The sequence below is a fragment of the Lissotriton vulgaris genome, chromosome 3_1, assembly GCF_964263255.1.
Source record: "Lissotriton vulgaris chromosome 3_1, aLisVul1.2, whole genome shotgun sequence".
Classification (NCBI taxonomy): Eukaryota; Metazoa; Chordata; class Amphibia; order Caudata; family Salamandridae; genus Lissotriton; species Lissotriton vulgaris.
Window position 1 is genome coordinate 644199747 of NC_141689.1, and position 22093 is coordinate 644221839.

General features: G+C 45.9%; 1 protein-coding gene across 1 annotated transcript in view; it reads right to left on the reverse strand.

The window, feature by feature from the left end:
• Positions 1 to 22093, reverse strand: part of ERAP1 (endoplasmic reticulum aminopeptidase 1) — a 507475-nt gene that overhangs the window by 202174 nt on the left and 283208 nt on the right. Inside the window, exons 10-11 of the mRNA XM_086960958.1 lie at positions 11488 to 11556; positions 4364 to 4521 (exon numbers count right to left, since the gene is read on the reverse strand). Of these exons, the coding sequence (XP_086817084.1) occupies positions 4364 to 4521; positions 11488 to 11556 (227 nt within the window). The remainder of the gene's footprint in view (positions 1 to 4363; positions 4522 to 11487; positions 11557 to 22093) is intronic.

Genomic DNA, 22093 nt, shown 5'->3' on the forward strand with positions numbered 1-22093 from the left:
CACATCACGGATGGGGAATGGTTTGACCATTTTAGGAAACTGTATGCAGGGGTAGGGGTCCCTGAGAACATCGAAGCTACAGCTGAATGCACACTACCCCATCACAATATACCCCCATCTATTGATCCAATAGGGCAGAGGGAGGTAGAGTCTGCAATTAGTAAAATCGTCCAAGGCAAGGCACCGGGCCAGGATGGCATCCCTGCCGATCTGTTCCGTGCCAGCCCCAAGCAATGGTCCAAATTCTTCTCCTTTTTGACCAATGCCCTCCTCCTTGGGTCTCCAGTCCCAAACTCATGGAAGGGAGCAGAAGTGATCCCTACATATAAGAAGGGGTCAAGGGGTGACCCTGCCAACTATCGTCCGATCAGCTTGATCGATGCTGGTCAGAAGGTGGTAGGCAGAGTCCTCCTTGAAAGGATCCTCTCCTGGGCAGAGGAGAACAATATTATCTCACCCTTCCAGGCGGGGTTTAGGGCCTGTACAAGCACTGTAGACCAGGCTTTCAGGCTGTTACTACTGCATTGGAAGACTGTCTCGATTAGCAAGGGTGGGTTGTACCTGGCCTTCATCGATCTGAAGACCGCGTTCGATCTGGTCCCCCGAGGGCGGCTGTGGGCGGTCCTTCATGAGATGGGGTTCCCTCTGCCCATTCTGCACCTGCTGGCCCGCATGCATGATGGAACTTACGCACGCATTCTGTGGGGCACGAAGGAGCAGATAACAGAAAAAATTCCGGTGAACAGAGGCGTCCGCCAAGGATGTGTTCTGGCGCAGACCCTCTTTTCCCTATTTGTTAATGGGGTGTTTCTTTTCTATCTGACATTGATGCTGACACCCCTAGTTTGGCTGGCGTGAAGGTCCCCGCCATGCTCTTTGCCGATGATACGTTATTAGTCTCCAAAACGCCCACGGGGCTTCAAAAACTGTTGGATCGGTTTTGTGTCTTCTGTAACTTAAGGGGCTTGGTTATCAACACTTCTAAAACAAAGCTCCTTTATTTTAATCCCAGTAGAAAAGCCAATCATACGCTCACTCTCAATGAAGAGCCGCTAGAGCGGGTCAAAACGTTTGATTATCTTGGGATCAGGATATCCGACCAACTTAAGTGGAAACCCCACATTGAAAAAATGGTTTTAAACCACAAACGGGTCGTGGGCGCCATAAGCAGGGAGCGCAGATCCTCAGTTTCAAGACCTATAGCCCCTGTCTTAGAGATCTATTCAGCAAAAGCAGTAGGCAGTGCACTGTACGGGCAGAGCTCTGGGGCTTTAATAATGTTGACCCCCTTGTAATGGCCGAAAACCAATTCTATAAGGAGCTGTTGTCCATCCCCAGGAGCTCCCCTAGCAAGCCCATTCAATACGACCTTGGACGCAGATCTATTAAAGATCTCATAATTCTGCGTCCGCTTCTTTATTGGGCTCGCCTATGGTGTACACCAGAGCTAGAGAGCTACGCAGACGGCCTCAAAGAAATCATGAGCTTGCAGGGGTCACACAAAATAGTCTGGCTTTCTAAAATAAAGGAACTTTTGACGGCCATTGGCCTTTGGGTGGCGTGGGAGTCCGGTGCTTCATTGTCCAAACTGGAAGTCAAGCGGGCTTACTGGCGGTGGGTCGACGCCCAAGAATCTAGAGCGGTTAACTTGGGCAGACTCACCGATGAGTTTCGACTGCACAAAACTGTACCCTTACTTGAACCCTACATGGACTTTATTAGAAAACCCAGAGATAGGGCATTATATGTACAGTTTAGAATAGGAACCCTACCAGTCCGTGAACGCACCTCTAAATGGAAACCCCCCTATCAGACGCTTGCCACCTGTCCGCACTGCAGCACTGAACTGGAAACTATCCCACATGTCTTTTTTGTCTGCAGTGCCTACAATAAGCCTAGATTCAAATGGCTAAAACCAGTCTGTCGCCTTCTTGAGACCAGAGGCTATGCCCCAGCATTAAGAATTTTACAATCTAATCCTAACACAGTACTGGCGTGCGGGGTAGCCAAGGGCTAGATGTAGGTAATTCTATTTTACCACTTCTAAAATACCGAATTTTACCGATTCGGTATTTAAGAAGTGGTAAAATAGAAGGGGGCACATGTAGGTATTTCAGAATCTGTAAATACCGAATCTGTAAGATTCGGTATTTACCGATTCGGTAAATACAGAATCGGTATCCCCCATTGATTCCTATGGGCCTTGAAGCCCATAGGAATCAATGGTGAATACCGAATCGGTATTTACCGATTCGGTAAATTCCGATTTTTGCAAGGGTGCAGGGGGTGTCACTTTGACACCCTCTGGCACCCCAATTCCGGACTGGTGTGCCATGTGGCACACAGACATGCCCTAAGGGCATGTCTGTGTGTCACACTGCACAGGTGTGCATGCACAGATGTGCATGCACACCTGGATTCGGTATTTTACCACCCAATTGGATTGGGTGGTAAAATACCGAATCTGAAAGGCCTGCGGCACTCAAAGATGTGCTACTTACATGTGCTTTTACAGAATCGGTATTTTTACCGAGTCTGTATTTACCGATTCAGTAATTTTACCGAATCTGTAAAGCATGCTCCTACATTAGAAAACCCTAATACCGGTCGGAAACGGCCGAAATCAGCCGTTTCCGACCGGTATTAGGGCTCCTACATCGGCCCCCAAATTCCTTAGTTGAGCGTGGGTGATCAGATGTAAAGCTATGTGACGAACCCTTTCTTAGGCAATCCCTTGTTCCTTCTTTCTTTTAAATTCAAAGCTGTAAATGGTTTAATACTGTTTTAAACTGTCTTTTTTTAACTATTTATTAAGTAAACAACATGAATTGTATTTTTATTGTCATGTGCTTTTAAGATATTATTATATCGAAATAAAGCTTTGTACTACTACCAGAAGAGTATTTGATTAGATTTATTGCTTGATTTTTTTGCAGACAAGCCATAACAAACCACCCCAAAAAAATATAGCTGAAAATAGCAATATACTACAACATACGAATTCTAAACAATATTCACATATTTATTTCAATTATACATTACAATACCTACCCCTCTTGCAATATGAACCATATATCATTCAAAAGGTTGAACAGCAGATGAGAGAAAAAGGAAAAATATGACCCAATTATTTAGGAAAACTAAATGGTAAAACATAATGTGACCCATAATAAGGTGCTAATCTTAGTTAAACATATGCAGTACTTAGAGGACATTATAATAAATTAAAATTGGATTCCTGAGACCAATTACATGAATAAAACAGCATCAGGACATCATCTCTTCCTCTGAATCTCAAAGTCCAGACAATAGACTAAGAAGGAAATAAGCATCTTCATGCCTACCTTTCAGAGTACAGGGAGTGGTATACTCTACATTTACTAAAAACGCATGAAATAACAGGAATATATCGTTAAAAATACGATATACCATTTTAGCAACAAAATATATTAAGGTCTAAACACCACCTCTCTCTACTCTTCCATACTTTTCATCACGATTGCTAAAAATGTGCCTAAAAAGTAAAACAGTCGGATACTATCACGCCATGATGAATATCACTAATTCCTGTATTCGTTGAATCTGTAATTCTATAAAAACTAGCGATAAAAAACTTTCTCTCAAGGATAAAATCAGTTACAAAATATTAGCAGAAGTGAAACTGGCAAAGTGCAGTCAACTCAAATCAAATCAGTGGTGTAAATGTTGGGGACCCGCAACATCACCATATTTTCAGAATGTCACCGATACATATATCAAGCAGGATACTTCAGTATATTGATCATTGAATTTAGTGATTCATCAGGATAAGTGACAAACATTGTCCTAAGCTTCAAAAATACATCCAGCCACAACCTCCAGTGGCATCATGTAACACAATATGACGCCACTCTCTTGCACGTCGTTTGTCGCGGTTCACATACTTTTCCCCCATCTGCCACTGTTGTGCTCACTGTATCCATACTTGAAAGGCAATGGCATTAACAACTTTGTGGTCTGGTCATTCTATACCATATATTCCCAAACTCCCAAGCCAGAAAATGTTAATCCAGTCACTTGTCAGTCGTTTTGACAAATATCACTTACCCATCTCCATCCCCTTTGCCTGATTGCTTCAAAATGTTCACTCTGTTGATACACTACTGCAGGTCGCACTTCATCAGTCACCTCCTACGAGAGCCTACATAGTAAATGTTCTAAGACAGAATCTAAGTGCAACCAAAGCAGACAGTAACTTCACACTGGTCAATCTTTCAAAATTAGAAAGATGCCTTTTATGTCATTAGTTATTAACTCCTCAATATATGTCCTAACAGCTACTACAAAAAATGTAATTAAAATCTCCTTCATTCATGTCTCTTACCCAGTTGTTTGTGAAGGATCTGAGCCCTTTATGTAATGCTCTTGTTGCAAGTGAACTTTCTTTCCATTCAACCTAACAGTTATCAATGGAAAGCCTTTCTGTAGTGTCCAAGTGTTCATCATTGCCTTCACATCAAGGATGTCTCCTTTAGTCCAATGCTGAAATAAAAACAGCTTCTTTAGAGCTATAGCAGACTCTTCTTTAAATTCTATTTCATTCTGTCACATCTTGAGATCAAGTTACTAACAATTGCAAATAGGCAAATGAGGCAGAAAATATTAAAATATTTAAAGAATCAAATCTACCATGTTTGAAAAACAATGAAATTTCATAGCAATGGAAGAAATTGCTAAACGAATAACCTGCAGGGCCATTAAATGCTAATTCTGCATGCTATTGATCATATTCAATTTGAATACTTTAAATAGGAGTTATTTACAGTACAAAGTAAATACTTCATCTTGGGTAACGAAAATGGCATTTAGTGGGATTAGTAACTACCCCACCCTATTATGCTCAACTTGTAAATAGTACCTTAGAAACAAGTTCACAATGGGCTTTACTGATCTTCCTCCTTTAAGTTTTTTTAGTTATACAAATTAAGTGTGCATTTACCGGGTTAAGCTATTATAAGGCAAAGTGCTTTTTGGACCAGGCTATTGGCATGTTTAGCTGTATGAAGGTCGTCATGTCACCAAGCCTGTTGGAAAGTAGGATCTGCTTCTTATGGTTACCTCCACTTTTTGCTTCATGAGATACTGTTTTGACTAGTCTGACTGGGATCATGCTAATCAGAACCCCAGTCTATCTGCTTTCTCTCTAAACTGTCATGTCATGTACTAGGTACACTCCAGATTGCATACTGGGGTACCCTTGTCAGTCCCTAGTATATGGTACCCATGTAATAGGTACCCCAGAGGCCTCTCACGGGCTGAAGCATGTATTATGCACCACATGAGAGGTCATGCACAATAGAACCACAGGCCTGCCATTGCAGTCTGTGTAAGTTGGTGCATGCGCCACTTACATAAGATATAGGTTTACTATATCTAAGGGTCACTACACTTAAACCTATAAGTACCCCTGTAGCAGGCCTTAACAATCCTGAAGGTAGGGTACTTGGTTCTAAGTGAGAGGGTGCCACATCATGGGAAGATCACCCCTGCAGCCTACGGAGTCCATTCTCCCGGGTGGTTAGTGCTGCAGCCATTCACAACATATAGAGTGGCATTATGTGACCGTGTGATGACCAACTCTAAAATGGCTGAAAGTAACCCTATTGTGTTTGGTGTCAAACATTGTGGAATCATACCCCCACACCGGTAACTGGTATGGGAGGTATGATTCTACCCCTCAGAATGAGTTTTGTGAGGTCCCTGGAGTTCGCGGTGCCAGCCTCCTACTCCCAGACAGCCCAAAAGGGTTGCTGTCATCCAGAGACACATTCCTGCCCTCCTGCCGCTGAGCCAAGCTTGAGCAGGGGAAGGCAGAACAATAGGCATCCTGTCACAGGAAGGTGTGACCACTTCCCAGAAATGATTTAGTGTATTAGGGCTGGGTGGGTGCACTTGCCAGCGACCAAAAGTCTGCATCAGGGGCACATTTCATGTCCCTGTGCATAGTCCAGTTTAAACCAGTCCAGGGAGCCATTGGCTCCTGCTCTGCTGCGAAACTAACAAAGAACGTGGGAGTAACCTCCCTACTGTCCAGAGCCTCTCCTGGGAGGTTCCCCTGAATCTGTTGAACCCTCTCCCATGGGTACAAAAGGGCTAACCTGGCTGTAAGATCCTAGATTCGCCGTGGACAAGATTCTGAACCAGAAACCACTGAACTTTGACCGTCTGAACACTCTGGACTTGGCTGGACTTCGGTTGGGCCCGACTTGGTCTCCCTCTCAGTCTGAAGCATCGTCTGTGCCTGTGCACCATACAGGTTCCATGCAGGACCTGTGAAGCATCAAGGACAACTAAAGGTATCGCCGTTGGAGTGAAGGAATCACTCCCCTGCAACCGCAGGCACCACATCTCGACGGACCAGTCTTCTGTTCCTGAGCTCCTACAGACACCAAAGGCTTCAGCAACACAGAATGTGGGTTTCCAAGTCCCTCGAGGGCCAGGCTGGTACGCTCACCAAGTTTGAGGCTAAAATCTGTCATGGGGAGTGCAATACCATTACCCCTGAGCACCACGTTCATTTGCAAGTGCATATGCTGGTTGGAGTTCTAGAACAAGTGCACTGGGCTTCAAGTAGCCCCAACCTCTGGCACCATTTCCTACATAGAACTCTGGCCTCCTCGAACTGAGCGATCCATAGGCTGTTGCTTTGTGAAACTGCTCAAGGTCCCCTCGCGACTCCTGTGCCACCGGCCTGTGGGTCCACTTGAGGGCCAACTTTGCTTTTCTTTGGCTCCCCTGGTTGCTCCAGGCTTGCCCAGACTCCCCTGGGTTTGGTGAGTCTCTGGACTTTGCTGGTCCAAACCGTAACCTTCCTTGCCCTTCTGCTTGGGTTGGCATTGCCAAGGCTTGTAGGTGCTCCCACCGGACACCGACCCCTCAGCATTCGACATTCTTCGTGAGACATCTTGCATCTGGCTCCTGGTCATCCTCGCTGTCTCCTGGTCCATGTGGCTGCAGAGTCAAGAACCCCCTCAACGCTCCTAAAGCACCCGTCATCGGTGGGCATTCGTCTACCAAGCCCCTGGTCACTCCTAAGTAACCCAGACTCTGTCCCCTCTGCTTTCAGGTACTCTTCATCAAGAATCCACCTTTGGATTCCAATGGACCCTTTTCTTCCTTCCAGCATTGGCATTTCTTCGAAGTACCCCAATGGGTTCGACTGCGGTTTCTGACACCACTTCAGACCTATGCACTCGACTTCCCTGGGTTGGGTAACTCTGGTAGTACGGTATCCATGGGTGGATTGGCTCTCCAACCTCCTAAGTTCTACTGGGTTTCTTTGAAGTCCACTGGGAAGGGTTCTTAAACTTTAGAACTTCAACAGCATCTCTCCCATAGAATTGTAAGGCACACCCAGTCGTGTTCCCACACTGCACACGTCCTCCGTGGGGTCCCTACTATGTCTATATGGGAGTATTTATAAAGCGCACTGTTACTCAACGAGTGTCCTGGGCTGACTGCCTGGTAGCAACACGGGAGAGTAAGCTTAGGGGCAGGAAAACAGCCATGTTTTAAGCTTGTTCCTTGGGGTCCCAGTGATTCTTCATCCTCTGGACACTGTCTTGACTCGAGTCATGGTCTTATACCACTATTTTAGCATATGGTTTGGTCTCTCCCTGGAGCCCACTGTGTATTAGTGCTACTTACTATTGATTCTGTGCTACAGTATTGTGTACTTTGTGATTATCTGCATGAAGCATTTACTTTATCGTACTAGGGAGTGTTATAATAATACATACATATTTTTATAACTACTGTGCGGTTCCCCTTTCATTTAACCAATACTATACGTTTACATTCTGGTAAAATAAGCTGCTTAACATTCCTTCAAGACTAAGCCTGAAGGCTGCTCTCTACAGCTACCAGTTGGATAGCTTTCTAAGGTTATCTTTGGCCTCTTAAATCACCATAAGGGTTGTTTGGAATGGTACAGGGTGCCCACTTTAATTAGTGGACAGCATATACCAGGCCAACTTCTCACAAAGTCTCTAAAAGAAAAAATAAGAAGTAGAGTGAGAAAGAGAGTGGGCTTTGGTTCAGCATCTTTAAATCACTGGCTTTCACATTAATTTCATTGTTTGCCATTGCTTTGATGGACTGTCAATGAAGCTGATGGCATTTTGTGGATGGATGTTAAGATTCAAAAGGGTCTATTGCATGGTTACGAAAGCCTGGAGAATTTGGATAACAGGCAGTGGAGACTGGGCTCAAGCAGACTGCACAACTTAGCTTCACTGATCATGCTCACTTCCTGACTTACTCTATTACTTATGGGGGAGTCAGTATGTACAGCTCCTTCAGGACAGTACGGATGCCTGGCAACGTGTTGCAAAGTTACTGTGGTTTTCCTACTTTGCACCATTTACCTTGATTGTACCTTTGTTGTTTTCTCCCAAACGGATTCCTTGCAATTAGGGCTTCCCTTTAGTTCTTTTGCTTGGTACACCTGACTTTGTAGATTTATTGTGCTTTCCTGCCTTATGTACCCTAAACCTCAGCTGGCAACTTGTCTGTCTACATCCATCTTGGGGTTCCTAACTAGTCCAACTGGAGATCATCACCATTCACTCCACCAGTACGACTGCTGGTCCATACCCCTCAAAGTGTACGAGTTCACACGATGGAAAGTCTAAGACATCACCATAACTTGAGATAAATCAATCTAGAGGACAATTCCAGTCCGGGTTTTCTGATACCCCTTTTCCCTGTTTGGTCCTGGTTTCTCTGATGGGTGTAACAGCTACCTGATACCTCAGGCCAGATATTTAGTGACACCAGGAATTCTTGGCGGGTGTTATCGTTTGGAATGGTTACAGGTTATATTTGTGTTTCCAATGGCACCTAGACTCTAATCACTTGCTAGTTCATGGGGCCCTCTCCAGGTCATTGGTTGGATCACATAACATCTTGACTGGTACTATTTCATGTTCTTGGTGGTAAGTAATTCAGTGCTTGGTGCAAACACCTTTTACCACTGTATAATGAAATCATAACTTTAGTGTTGCACTTTGTTGTGAGAGTGATTGCTTTTTCTGATGTTATGTTTTTGTACTGCATTATTACACTGCAGTTTGTTGTGGTTATTGTGTTTCTTTCTGCTGTGTTTTGTTGTGTCATCAATTTTTATTATTTTGCTTTATGAAATGTTATTTGATCTTTCTTTTTGCCCTCTAGTTTTACTATAAATGTCAACAAATGCTGCTACATTTTAAGTCAAAAGCTACATATTCCTTTAAAGTTATGAAGACAAATGGCCATTTACAACATTCCTTTATACTAACTTATACATACTATGACTCATAGAAACAGTCCAGCCTGAACTGCCAAGTGTGGTCCTCCCTGAACGGGAACACAAGCAATCTAGGACCAGTTCTTAACCGGTTCAAGTAAGACCTGGCTTGGTAGTTTGGGCTGGACTGTTCCAATTGGAGGAGGGTCAAAACTGATTTGCATATAGCTGGGTCCAGACTGAGGTGGCATGGTGTGCAAAATAATGATGGACTGGGATGTGACCCAAAGTAATAACCAATGGCTAAGAATAATTCAAGCATTCCATCTACCACTTTTATGCATTTGCGTAAATGAAGCACAATTTAATGTTTTTATCACTAAATCTGCATGTCTGAGTAAATCAGTGGTCATTTCAAATGATAATATGCTGTTTGTAAATGACAGGTCGCTACAACATCATGTTCAAGTAATATATTTGTGACAGTGTGCTCTAAAATGCAGCAGCACCTGCATACCAACCCCTTACTACTGTCCTGCTGAAATGACATGGTCTATTTGCTACACTTGTCCTTTGTAAGACACTTTGATTTTTCACAATCCTTATGTCTTCAGTGATAGAATACTGATGGCAGCAACCCCACTCTGAAAATTGTTTCAGTACCACTGGTAGCTGGAGCACCAGCACCTGACATTCAGTCCAGAGGGACAAGCCAGAAGACACCCATATACAGTAGAGGGGATACTTTGGGAGCTAGATTCGAGGGGAAAGAGGAGGGGGTTGAGCACTCCCATCCAGTAGGAGAAGTCAAATGCTATAGAATTATGTAAAAGGACAAATAGTTGCCGGGTGCCAGCAATGGAAGGAAACAACTCATCAAATAAGAACACTGTCAGAGCAAAAGGCACCTGGGTGTGACAAACACAAGAAGAGGGAGGAAAGCCACGGTATTAAAAGCAGATATGTGAGACAGATAGTAAATTCATCCAGTCATGAGCAAGGGGCTCACACAAAGTCCACTCTAAATACATTCTATGAATTGGAAAAAGAGGTCTGTCAACAGACAGCTAAATCAACGTGCAGCTAAATCTAAAAATGAGAAATCCCCTGAATATGTTATGCAGATTTGTAGAGCACACTATCACCCAGAAGGATATCTTCAGCTAAGCAGGTGTGAGTCTAGCCACTCCTAGGGCCTAGCGGAACAACTAGAAAAGTCAAGTGTTCAGGTTCTTGTGGAATTCAAGAAGTTACAAGGAAGTTCTTATGTGTACAGACAGGTCACTTTAGGAGCGATATAGGACAATGCTCGACCTCCGGATTTGGTTTTCCATATGCATGGGATTTGTGCAAGTAGGGTTTTAGAAAAGAGGGTGTGTCTGTAGGTTTGTGAAAGCATATCCGAGCCAGAGGGAGAAATACAACCAGGCAATGATGTCTTCCGACATAATGCACATTACACAAGTGGCATGCAACTAAAAAGAGTCAATACATTCTTAGGGGCCTATTAGGATGGCAGGCGGATTGCCACCGTCGGCCTGGTGGGGGCAATCCGCCCGCCATCCGCTCTGGAATGACCCCCCGCCATATTAGTATTGCAGGGGGGTCCGGGGCAGATGGAAAGACTGTCCGCCGCTTTTCTGCCCCCGGTCGCAAACGGTTTATATGGTGGCGGTGTCCGCCATATTAGTATTGCTGGGGGGTCCGGGGCGGATGGAAAGACCGTCCGCCGCTTTTCTGCCCCCGGTCGCAAACGGTTTATATGGTGGCGGTGTCTATCAGACACCACCAGCCAAATTAGCATGGGCTTTAAACAATGCCTTTCCGTGGCAGCAATGCCGCCACGGAAAGGCATGCGGAGACGCCCTGCAGGGGCCCGTTGCGGGCCCCAAGGGACTCCGGGGGGGTGCACATGGGGAATACCTATGGTACCCCCCAGCAGTTCCATGCACAGCATGGAAGTGCACAGCATGTTGTCCTGCGATTGTGGCGGTGCACCGCCCGCCACAATGGTAGGAATGCAGGATGCGCCCGCCACTGTGGCGGGCGCATCCTAATACTGCCCACGGGACCCCCAACCTTATGGCGGGCGGTCCCTTTCACCGACAGGATGGCGGGCGGGCAAAGTCCTAATGGGCCCCCAACTATTAAACAAAATTGTGTTTCAACATGGTAGACTCGGTTTATATAATAAATGTGTACAAACTCCGAGTACTTACAGATTTTTGCTTGGAACAGAATCCATCCATTTTCTTAAGTTCGCCTTGGCTTCCATCTGTAGAACAAAGCTGATGCACACAACGTTATAACATGTCTGACACTTGTATTGAAGTTTACAATTGCTTCCACATACAAATAATATTATCATGAATGTAAAACACAAACACCGCCAAACGAATTCGGTTAAGTCGTGAATACTTACAATGAAAAGGTCTCAAAGTAATTTTTTTATCAAAACATAGAACACCAAATGAATACATTTAATCATTAAGTAAGGGGATTATAAGAAGGCCATCACAGCTTCACTGTCAATAAATTACCTAGTATCACTGACTGTGATACATAGACTATGGCAACTGAGAGAGGTAACATAACTACTGAACCAACTGGGTGTGCAAGATATTTTTTATCGATTAAGAATCTTTGCAGGTTCAAAGGGACACCTTTGAGGCAGAAAAAATATACTGTAATTTCCGTTTCCTCCATATGTGCTTGAGTGAGCATCACACTTGCCAACAGAGTCTAATCAAAGATGCTGGATTAGTTCAAGTTTAAAATCACGAATAAGCCTAATTATGACAAAGAAAATTAAACCATTTTGACCTGATGACGTGGTCACAGGAATTCATGTTATGCACTTCTCAAGATTTGCTGGCAAAACCATGCTCGGGGATCTTGTTTTCGCATCAAGGGCTCAATTCACTGCATCCTCTAAACCAGCAGGATACCCCCAGAGGAATCTGAGGCGTATCCTGTGGCTCAGCTGGGAAAGCAACTAAAACTTTGGGAAGAAATGAGGTCCAGTTGTGCTGTTTGACTTTTCTTTCTAATTCTGTGTAGCATCCTGAACCAGCTTTAGGAAATGTGGAACAGAGGAAATCATAAACTCATAGAAAAAATTAAAGAATATTTTTTGAAGAGTAAGATGAAAACAAGCACAAATTTGAAGGGAGATTCATCTCTGTGAATCTTCCTGCAACAAAGGTATTGATTCATCCAATAAGCATTAATATTTGATGGCACTAGTGTGGAGAAGTTCTTGTCTATTTTGGAAATCATAAAACATAATAATGAAGAAATGGGTACATAAGTGCTATGCTTTTTGGACAGATGATTACACGAGTGCAGAGGGCATCCGCATGTAGCCGTATAGCTGATAAAATAGTTTTTCAAGGATCCAAACTTTCTTCATTATAATAAATGCCAATAAATTGCAGTGTTCACAGAGGGAACAGGAATTTATTGGACTACCCACATTTCTGTTAAAGAAAGTGGTAAACTGGCTGAAGAATGACATGATAAATAGAAAAAAAACTATCAATTATGCCAGGTCCCTCCTGGTGCATAGGATCTACGACCTCTTCATCAGAACGACCCCAAATGCATTATACTACAGGCATTTTTACATGCAAACTGCTGTTATTTTACATTACAAAGCACTGTCAAACATGATGAAGTCAACACAGCAAGTTGCTTATTTTATATTTACATTCGGTCTTATGTGAGGGCCCGGGTTTCACTCTCCTTGGCCCTGACAGCATTACCCTCTATGCTATCCTCTGCATATTACATTTTATCCTTGCTTTTCTTTCTTATCCCCTGCTCCCCTTCCTCTAAGCAACTACCCGCCACTGATCCTCCAGGCCATATTTCTGAAATTACACATGTTGCACCATTGGATGGAACGTCTAGTTAGCACACAGTTGAGGTGCCAGTCAGCGACTACAACATGAATCGCCCTCACACTCATCTCTCGATGTGCTGACACTGCAACATTACTTTAACCCCTTCCATGCTAATGACAAGGCCAGCTCGTCATGGGTGTTACCTGCCCTGCGCTTATGACGAGCTGACCTTGTCATGAACAATGGGAAAAAATGAGTTCCAGCACCCAGCGGGAAAACCCTTAGCAGCCAAGGTGTTAAACGTTGAGCAAGTCTGTATCTGTATCAAGGACTCTGAGTAAGAGGAGTTGCACTGGATAGTTATGACTCCTATGGGGATGCCCACATACGGAATCCCCTCCTAATGATTCAAAGGAATTGCCCTGCTGATTTTACTGAGCCTGAGCATTCCGACTGTCACTCAGGACACGAGGAAGGGAAAATGGAGGAACTACAGTTAAGACAAAATGAGTTCCCCTTTCAAATACTATTAACACCTCATGTTATTTAGGACCTTTAGCCAGTTTCAATAAATCTGCAGGCTCCTCTATTCACATAAATTTGTGCCCCAATGCAATTCTGACCGAGATAGAGGCACCCACTGCCCAACAACCAAATAGCTATAACAAGCATTTGCAATGCAATGGTCTCGGCATCATTAAAGTTAGAGCTATTGGCATTGCTCATGACATTTCTTTTTTTTTCTTTAAATCATAAATAAATGGCATTGTCATTTACATTGCCAATACACAGCACTCTGCACTCAACAGCACACACCACTCTGCACCTGCACTCACTGCTCTGCACACTCACTCTGCACTCACTACTCTGCACTCACTACTCTGCACTCACTACTCACTACTCTGCACTCACTACTCACTACTCTGCACTCACTACTCACTACTCTGCACTCACTACTCACTACTCTGCACTCACTACTCTGCACTCACTACTCTGCACTCACTACTCTGCACTCACTACTCTGCACTCACTACTCTGCACTCACTACTCTGCACTCACTACTCTGCACTCACTACTCACTACTCACTACTCACTACTCTGCACTCACTACTCTGCACTCACTACTCACTACTCACTACTCACTACTCTGCACTCACTACTCATTACTCTGCACTCACTACTCACTACTCTGCACTCACTACTCACTACTCTGCACTCACTACTCTGCACTCACTCCTCTGCACTCACTACTCACTACTCTGCACTCACTACTCACTACTCAGCACTCACTACTCACTACTCTGCACTCACTACTCATTACTCTGCACTCACTACTCACTACTCTGCACTCACTACTCATTACTCTGCACTCACTACTCACTACTCTGCACTCACTACTCACTACTCTGCACTCACTACTCACTACTCTGCACTCACTACTCTGCACTCACTACTCACTACTCTGCACTCACTACTCACTACTCTGCACTCACTACTCACTACTCTGCACTCACTACTCTGCACTCACTACTCACTACTCTGCACTCACTACTCACTACTCTGCACTCACTACTCTGCACTCACTACTCTGCACTCACTACTCACTACTCTGCACTCACTACTCACTACTCTGCACTCACTACTCGCTACTCTGCCCTCACTACTCTGCACTCTGCCCTAACTACTCTGCACTCTGCCCTCACTACTCTGCACTCACTACTCACTACTCTGCCCTCACTACTCTGCCCTCACTACTCACTACTCTGCACTCACTACTCTGCACTCACTACTCACTACTCTGCACTCACTACTATGCACTCACTACTCACTACTCTGCACTCACTACTCTGCACTCACTACTCACTACTCTGCACTCACTACTCTGCACTCACTACTCTGCACTCACTACTCACTACTCTGCACTCACTACTCTGCACTCACTACTCACTACTCTGCACTCACTACTCTGCACTCACTACTCTGCACTCACTACTCTGCCCTCACTACTCTGCACTCTGCCCTCACTACTCTGCACTCTGCCCTCACTACTCTGCACTCTGCCCTCACTACTCTGCACTCTGCCCTCACTACTCTGCACTCACTACTCACTACTCTGCCCTCACTACTCTGCCCTCACTACTCACTACTCTGCACTCACTACTCTGCACTCACTACTCACTACTCTGCACTCACTACTCTGCACTCACTACTCACTACTCTGCACTCACTACTCTGCACTCACTACTCACTACTCTGCACTCACTACTCTGCACTCACTACTCACCACTCTGCACTCACTACTCACTACTCTGCACTCACTACTCTGCACTCACTACTCTGCACTCACTACTCTGCACTCACTACTCTGCACTCACTACTCTGCACTCACTACTCATTACTCTGCACTCACTACTCACTACTCTGCACTCACTACTCACTACTCTGCACTCACTACTCACTACTCTGCACTCACTACTCACTACTCTGCACTCACTACTCACTACTCTGCACTCACTACTCTGCACTCACTACTCTGCACTCACTACTCTGCACTCACTACTCTGCACTCACTACTCTGCACTCACTACTCTGCACTCACTACTCAGCACTCACTACTCACTACTCAGCACTCACTACTCACTACTCTGCACTCACTACTCATTACTCTGCACTCACTACTCACTACTCTGCACTCACTACTCTGCACTCACTACTCTGCACTCACTACTCACTACTCTGCACTCACTACTCTGCACTCACTACTCTGCACTCACTACTCTGCACTCACTACTCACTACTCTGCACTCACTACTCACTACTCTGCACTCACTACTCACTACTCTGCACTCACTACTCTGCACTCACTACTCTGCCCTCACTACTCTGCACTCTGCCCTCACTACTCTGCACTCACTACTCACTACTCTGCACTCACTACTCACTACTCTGCACTCACTACTCACTACTCTGCACTCACTACTCACTACTCTGCACTCACTACTCACTACTCTGCACTCACTACTCTGCACTCACTACTCTGCACTCACTACTCTGCACTCACTACTCTGCACTCACTACTCTGCACTCACTACTCTGCACTCACTACTCACTACTCAGCACTCACTACTCACTACTCAGCACTCACTACTCACTACTCTGCACTCACTACTCATTACTCTGCACTCACTACTCACTACTCTGCACTCACTACTCTGCACTCACTACTCTGCACTCACTACTCACTACTCTGCACTCACTACTCTGCACTCACTACTCTGCACTCACTACTCACTACTCTGCACTCACTACTCTGCACTCACTACTCTGCACTCACTACTCTGCACTCACTACTCACTACTCTGCACTCACTACTCACTACTCTGCACTCACTACTCACTACTCTGCACTCACTACTCTGCACTCACTACTCTGCACTCACTACTCTGCACTCACTACTCACTACTCTGCACTCACTACTCACTACTCTGCACTCACTACTCACTACTCTGCCCTCACTACTCTGCACTCTGCCCTCACTACTCTGCACTCTGCCCTCACTACTCTGCACTCACTACTCACTACTCTGCCCTCACTACTCTGCCCTCACTACTCACTACTCTGCACTCACTACTCACTACTCTGCACTCACTACTATGCACTCACTACTCACTACTCTGCACTCACTACTCTGCACTCACTACTCACTACTCTGCACTCACTACTCTGCACTCACTACTCACTACTCTGCACTCACTACTCTGCACTCACTACTCACTACTCTGCACTCACTACTCACTACTCTGCACTCACTACTCACTACTCTGCACTCACTACTCTGCACTCACTACTCTGCACTCACTACTCTGCACTCACTACTCACTACTCTGCACTCACTACTCACTACTCTGCACTCACTACTCACTACTCTGCCCTCACTACTCTGCACTCTGCCCTCACTACTCTGCACTCTGCCCTCACTACTCTGCACTCACTACTCACTACTCTGCCCTCACTACTCTGCCCTCACTACTCACTACTCTGCACTCACTACTCACTACTCTGCACTCACTACTATGCACTCACTACTCACTACTCTGCACTCACTACTCTGCACTCACTACTCACTACTCTGCACTCACTACTCTGCACTCACTACTCACTACTCTGCACTCACTACTCACCACTCTGCACTCACTACTCTGCACTCACTACTCTGCACTCACTACTCTGCACTCACTACTCACTACTCTGCATTCACTACTCACTACTCTGCACTCACTACTCACTACTCTGCACTCACTACTCACTACTCTGCACTCACTACTCACTACTCTGCACTCACTACTCTGCACTCACTACTCTGCACTCACTACTCTGCACTCTGCCCTCACTACTCTGCACTCTGCCCTCACTACTCTGCACTCACTACTCACTACTCTGCCCTCACTACTCTGCCCTCACTACTCACTACTCTGCACTCACTACTCTGCACTCACTACTCACTACTCTGCACTCACTACTCTGCACTCACTACTCACTACTCTGCACTCACTACTCTGCACTCACTACTCACCACTCTGCACTCACTACTCACCACTCTGCACTCACTACTCACTACTCTGCACTCACTACTCACTACTCTGCACTCACTACTCTGCACTCACTACTCACTACTCTGCACTCTGCCCTCACTACTCTGCACTCACTACTCACCACTCTGCACTCACTACTCACCACTCTGCACTCACTACTCACTACTCTGCACTCACTACTCTGCACTCACTACTCTGCACTCTGCCCTCACTACTCTGCACTCACTACTCTGCACTCACTACTCACTACTCTGCACTCACTACTCTGCACTCACTACTCACTACTCTGCACTCACTACTCTGCACTCACTACTCACCACTCTGCACTCACTACTCTGCACTCACTACTCTGCACTCACTACTCACTACTCTGCACTCACTACTCACTACTCTGCACTCACTACTCACTACTCTGCACTCACTACTCACCACTCTGCACTCACTACTCACTACTCTGCACTCACTACTCACTACTCTGCACTCACTACTCTGCACTCACTACTCTGCACTCACTACTCACTACTCTGCACTCACTACTCTGCACTCACTACTCACTACTCTGCACTCACTACTCACCACTCCACACTCACTACTCACTACTCTGCACTCACTACTCTGCACTCACTACTCACTACTCTGCACTCTGCCCTCACTACTCTGCACTCACTACTCACTACTCTGCACTCACTACTCACCTCTCTGCACTCACTACTCACTACTCTGCACTCACTACTCTGCACTCACTACTCACTACTCTGCACTCACTACTCACTACTCTGCACTCACTACTCACTACTCTGCACTCACTACTCACCACTCTGCACTCACTACTCACCACTCTGCACTCACTACTCTGCACTCACTACTCACTACTCTGCACTCACTACTCTGCACTCACTACTCTGCACTCACTACTCACCACTCTGCACTCACTACTCACTACTCTGCACTCACTACTCTGCACTCACTACTCACTACTCTGCACTCTGCCCTCACTACTCTGCACTCACTACTCACTACTCTGCACTCACTACTCACTACTCTGCACTCACTACTCTGCACTCACTACTCTGCACTCACTACTCTGCACTCACTACTCACCACTCTGCACTCACTACTCACTACTCTGCACTCACTACTCTGCACTCACTACTCACCACTCTGCCCTCACTACTCTGCACTCACTACTCACTACTCTGCACTCACTACTCACTACTCTGCACTCACTACTCACCACTCTGCACTCACTACTCTGCACTCACTACTCTGCACTCACTACTCACTACTCTGCACTCACTACTCACTACTCTGCACTCACTACTCACCACTCTGCACTCACTACTCACTACTCTGCACTCACTACTCTGCACTCACTACTCACTACTCTGCACTCTGCCCTCACTACTCTGCACTCACTACTCACTACTCTGCACTCACTACTCACTACTCTGCACTCACTACTCACCACTCTGCACTCACTACTCACTACTCTGCACTCACTACTCTGCACTCACTACTCACTACTCTGCACTCACTACTCACCACTCTGCACTCACTACTCACTACTCTGCACTCACTACTCTGCACTCACTACTCACCACTCTGCCCTCACTACTCTGCACTCACTACTCACTACTCTGCACTCACTACTCACCACTCTGCACTCACTACTCACTACTCTGCGCTCACTACTCTGCACTCACTACTCTGCACTCTGCCCTCACTACTCTGCACTCACTACTCACTACTCTGCACTCACTACTCACTACTCTGCACTCACTACTCTGCACTCACTACTCACTACTCTGCACTCACTACTCTGCACTCACTACTCACTACTCTGCACTCACTACTCTGCACTCACTACTCACTACTCTGCACTCACTACTCTGCACTCACTACTCACTACTCTGCACTCACTACTCACCACTCTGCACTCACTACTCACTACTCTGCACTCACTACTCTGCACTCACTACTCACTACTCTGCACTCTGCCCTCACTACTCTGCACTCACTACTCACTACTCTGCACTCACTACTCACCACTCTGCACTCACTACTCACTACTCTGCACTCACTACTCTGCACTCACTACTCTGCACTCTGCCCTCACTACTCTGCACTCACTACTCACTACTCTGCACTCACTACTCACTACTCTGCACTCACTACTCTGCACTCACTACTCACTACTCTGTACTCACTACTCTGCACTCACTACTCACTACTCTGCACTCACTACTCTGCACTCACTACTCACTACTCTGCACTCACTACTCTGCACTCACTACTCACTACTCTGCACTCACTACTCACCACTCTGCACTCACTACTCACTACTCTGCACTCACTACTCTGCACTCACTACTCACTACTCTGCACTCTGCCCTCACTACTCTGCACTCACTACTCACTACTCTGCACTCACTACTCACTACTCTGCACTCACTACTCACCACTCTGCACTCACTACTCACTACTCTGCACTCACTACTCTGCACTCACTACTCTGCACTCACTACTCACCACTCTGCACTCACTACTCACTACTCTGCACTCACTACTCACCACTCTGCCCTCACTACTCTGCACTCACTACTCACTACTCTGCACTCACTACTCACCACTCTGCACTCACTACTCACTACTCTGCGCTCACTACTCTGCACTCACTACTCTGCACTCTGCCCTCACTACTCTGCACTCACTACTCACTACTCTGCACTCACTACTCACTACTCTGCACTCACTACTCTGCACTCACTACTCACTACTCTGCACTCACTACTCTGCACTCACTACTCACTACTCTGCACTCACTACTCTGCACTCACTACTCACTACTCTGCACTCACTACTCTGCACTCACTACTCACTACTCTGCACTCACTACTCACCACTCTGCACTCACTACTCACTACTCTGCACTCACTACTCTGCACTCACTACTCACTACTCTGCACTCTGCCCTCACTACTCTGCACTCACTACTCACTACTCTGCACTCACTACTCACCACTCTGCACTCACTACTCACTACTCTGCACTCACTACTCTGCACTCACTACTCTGCACTCTGCCCTCACTACTCTGCACTCACTACTCACTACTCTGCACTCACTACTCACTACTCTGCACTCACTACTCTGCACTCACTACTCACTACTCTGTACTCACTACTCTGCACTCACTACTCACTACTCTGCACTCACTACTCTGCACTCACTACTCACTACTCTGCACTCACTACTCTGCACTCACTACTCACTACTCTGCACTCACTACTCACCACTCTGCACTCACTACTCACTACTCTGCACTCACTACTCACTACTCTGCACTCTGCCCTCACTACTCTGCACTCACTACTCACTACTCTGCACTCACTACTCACTACTCTGCACTCACTACTCTGCACTCACTACTCACTACTCTGCACTCTGCCCTCACTACTCTGCACTCACTACTCTGCACTCACTACTCTGCACTCACTACTCTGCACTCACTACTCACTACTCACTACTCTGCACACTCACTACTCTGCACACTCACTACTCTGCACTCACTACTCTGCACTCACTACTCTGCACTCACTACTCTGCACTCACTACTGGCCCGGATGGCTACTTTCAAGAAAGCACAGACGTGGTAGCAGATTTCAGGTGTGCTCAAAAATTGTAAGTGGAGCAGATGCATATTTAAAATATTTCTCACAAAAATACTACCGCTGATGGCTGACCACCATTCATTTCACATCTATGGAAACTGAGGGGCAGATAACGTTTAAAAATATTTCATTTAACGTTTTCAGCAATTTTGTTTTGTTTTGCATGTTTAGCTAATTCTCTGCTTTGAGTGACGTTTGCCAGACGTGAGAGTGCTTAATTGATTGCATAACACCGACGCAAGCACCAATCTGCACTCACTAATCTGCACTCACTACTCTGCACTCACTACTCACTACTCTGCACTCACTACTCACTACTCTGCACTCACTACTCTGCACTCACTACTCACTACTCTGCACTCACTACTCTGCACTCACTCCTCACTACTCTGCACTCACTACTCTGCACTCACTACTCTGCACTCACTACTCACTACTCTGCACTCACTACTTTGCACTCACTACTCACTACTCTGCACTCACTACTCTGCACTCACTCCTCACTACTCTGCACTCACTACTCACCACTCTGCACTCACTACTCTGCACTCACTACTCTGCACTCACTACTCTGCACTCACTACTCTGCACTCACTACTCTGCACTCACTACTCACTACTCACCACTCTGCACTCACTACTCTGCACTCACTACTCACCACTCTGCACTCACTACTCACCACTCTGCACTCACTACTCTGCACTCACTACTCTGCACT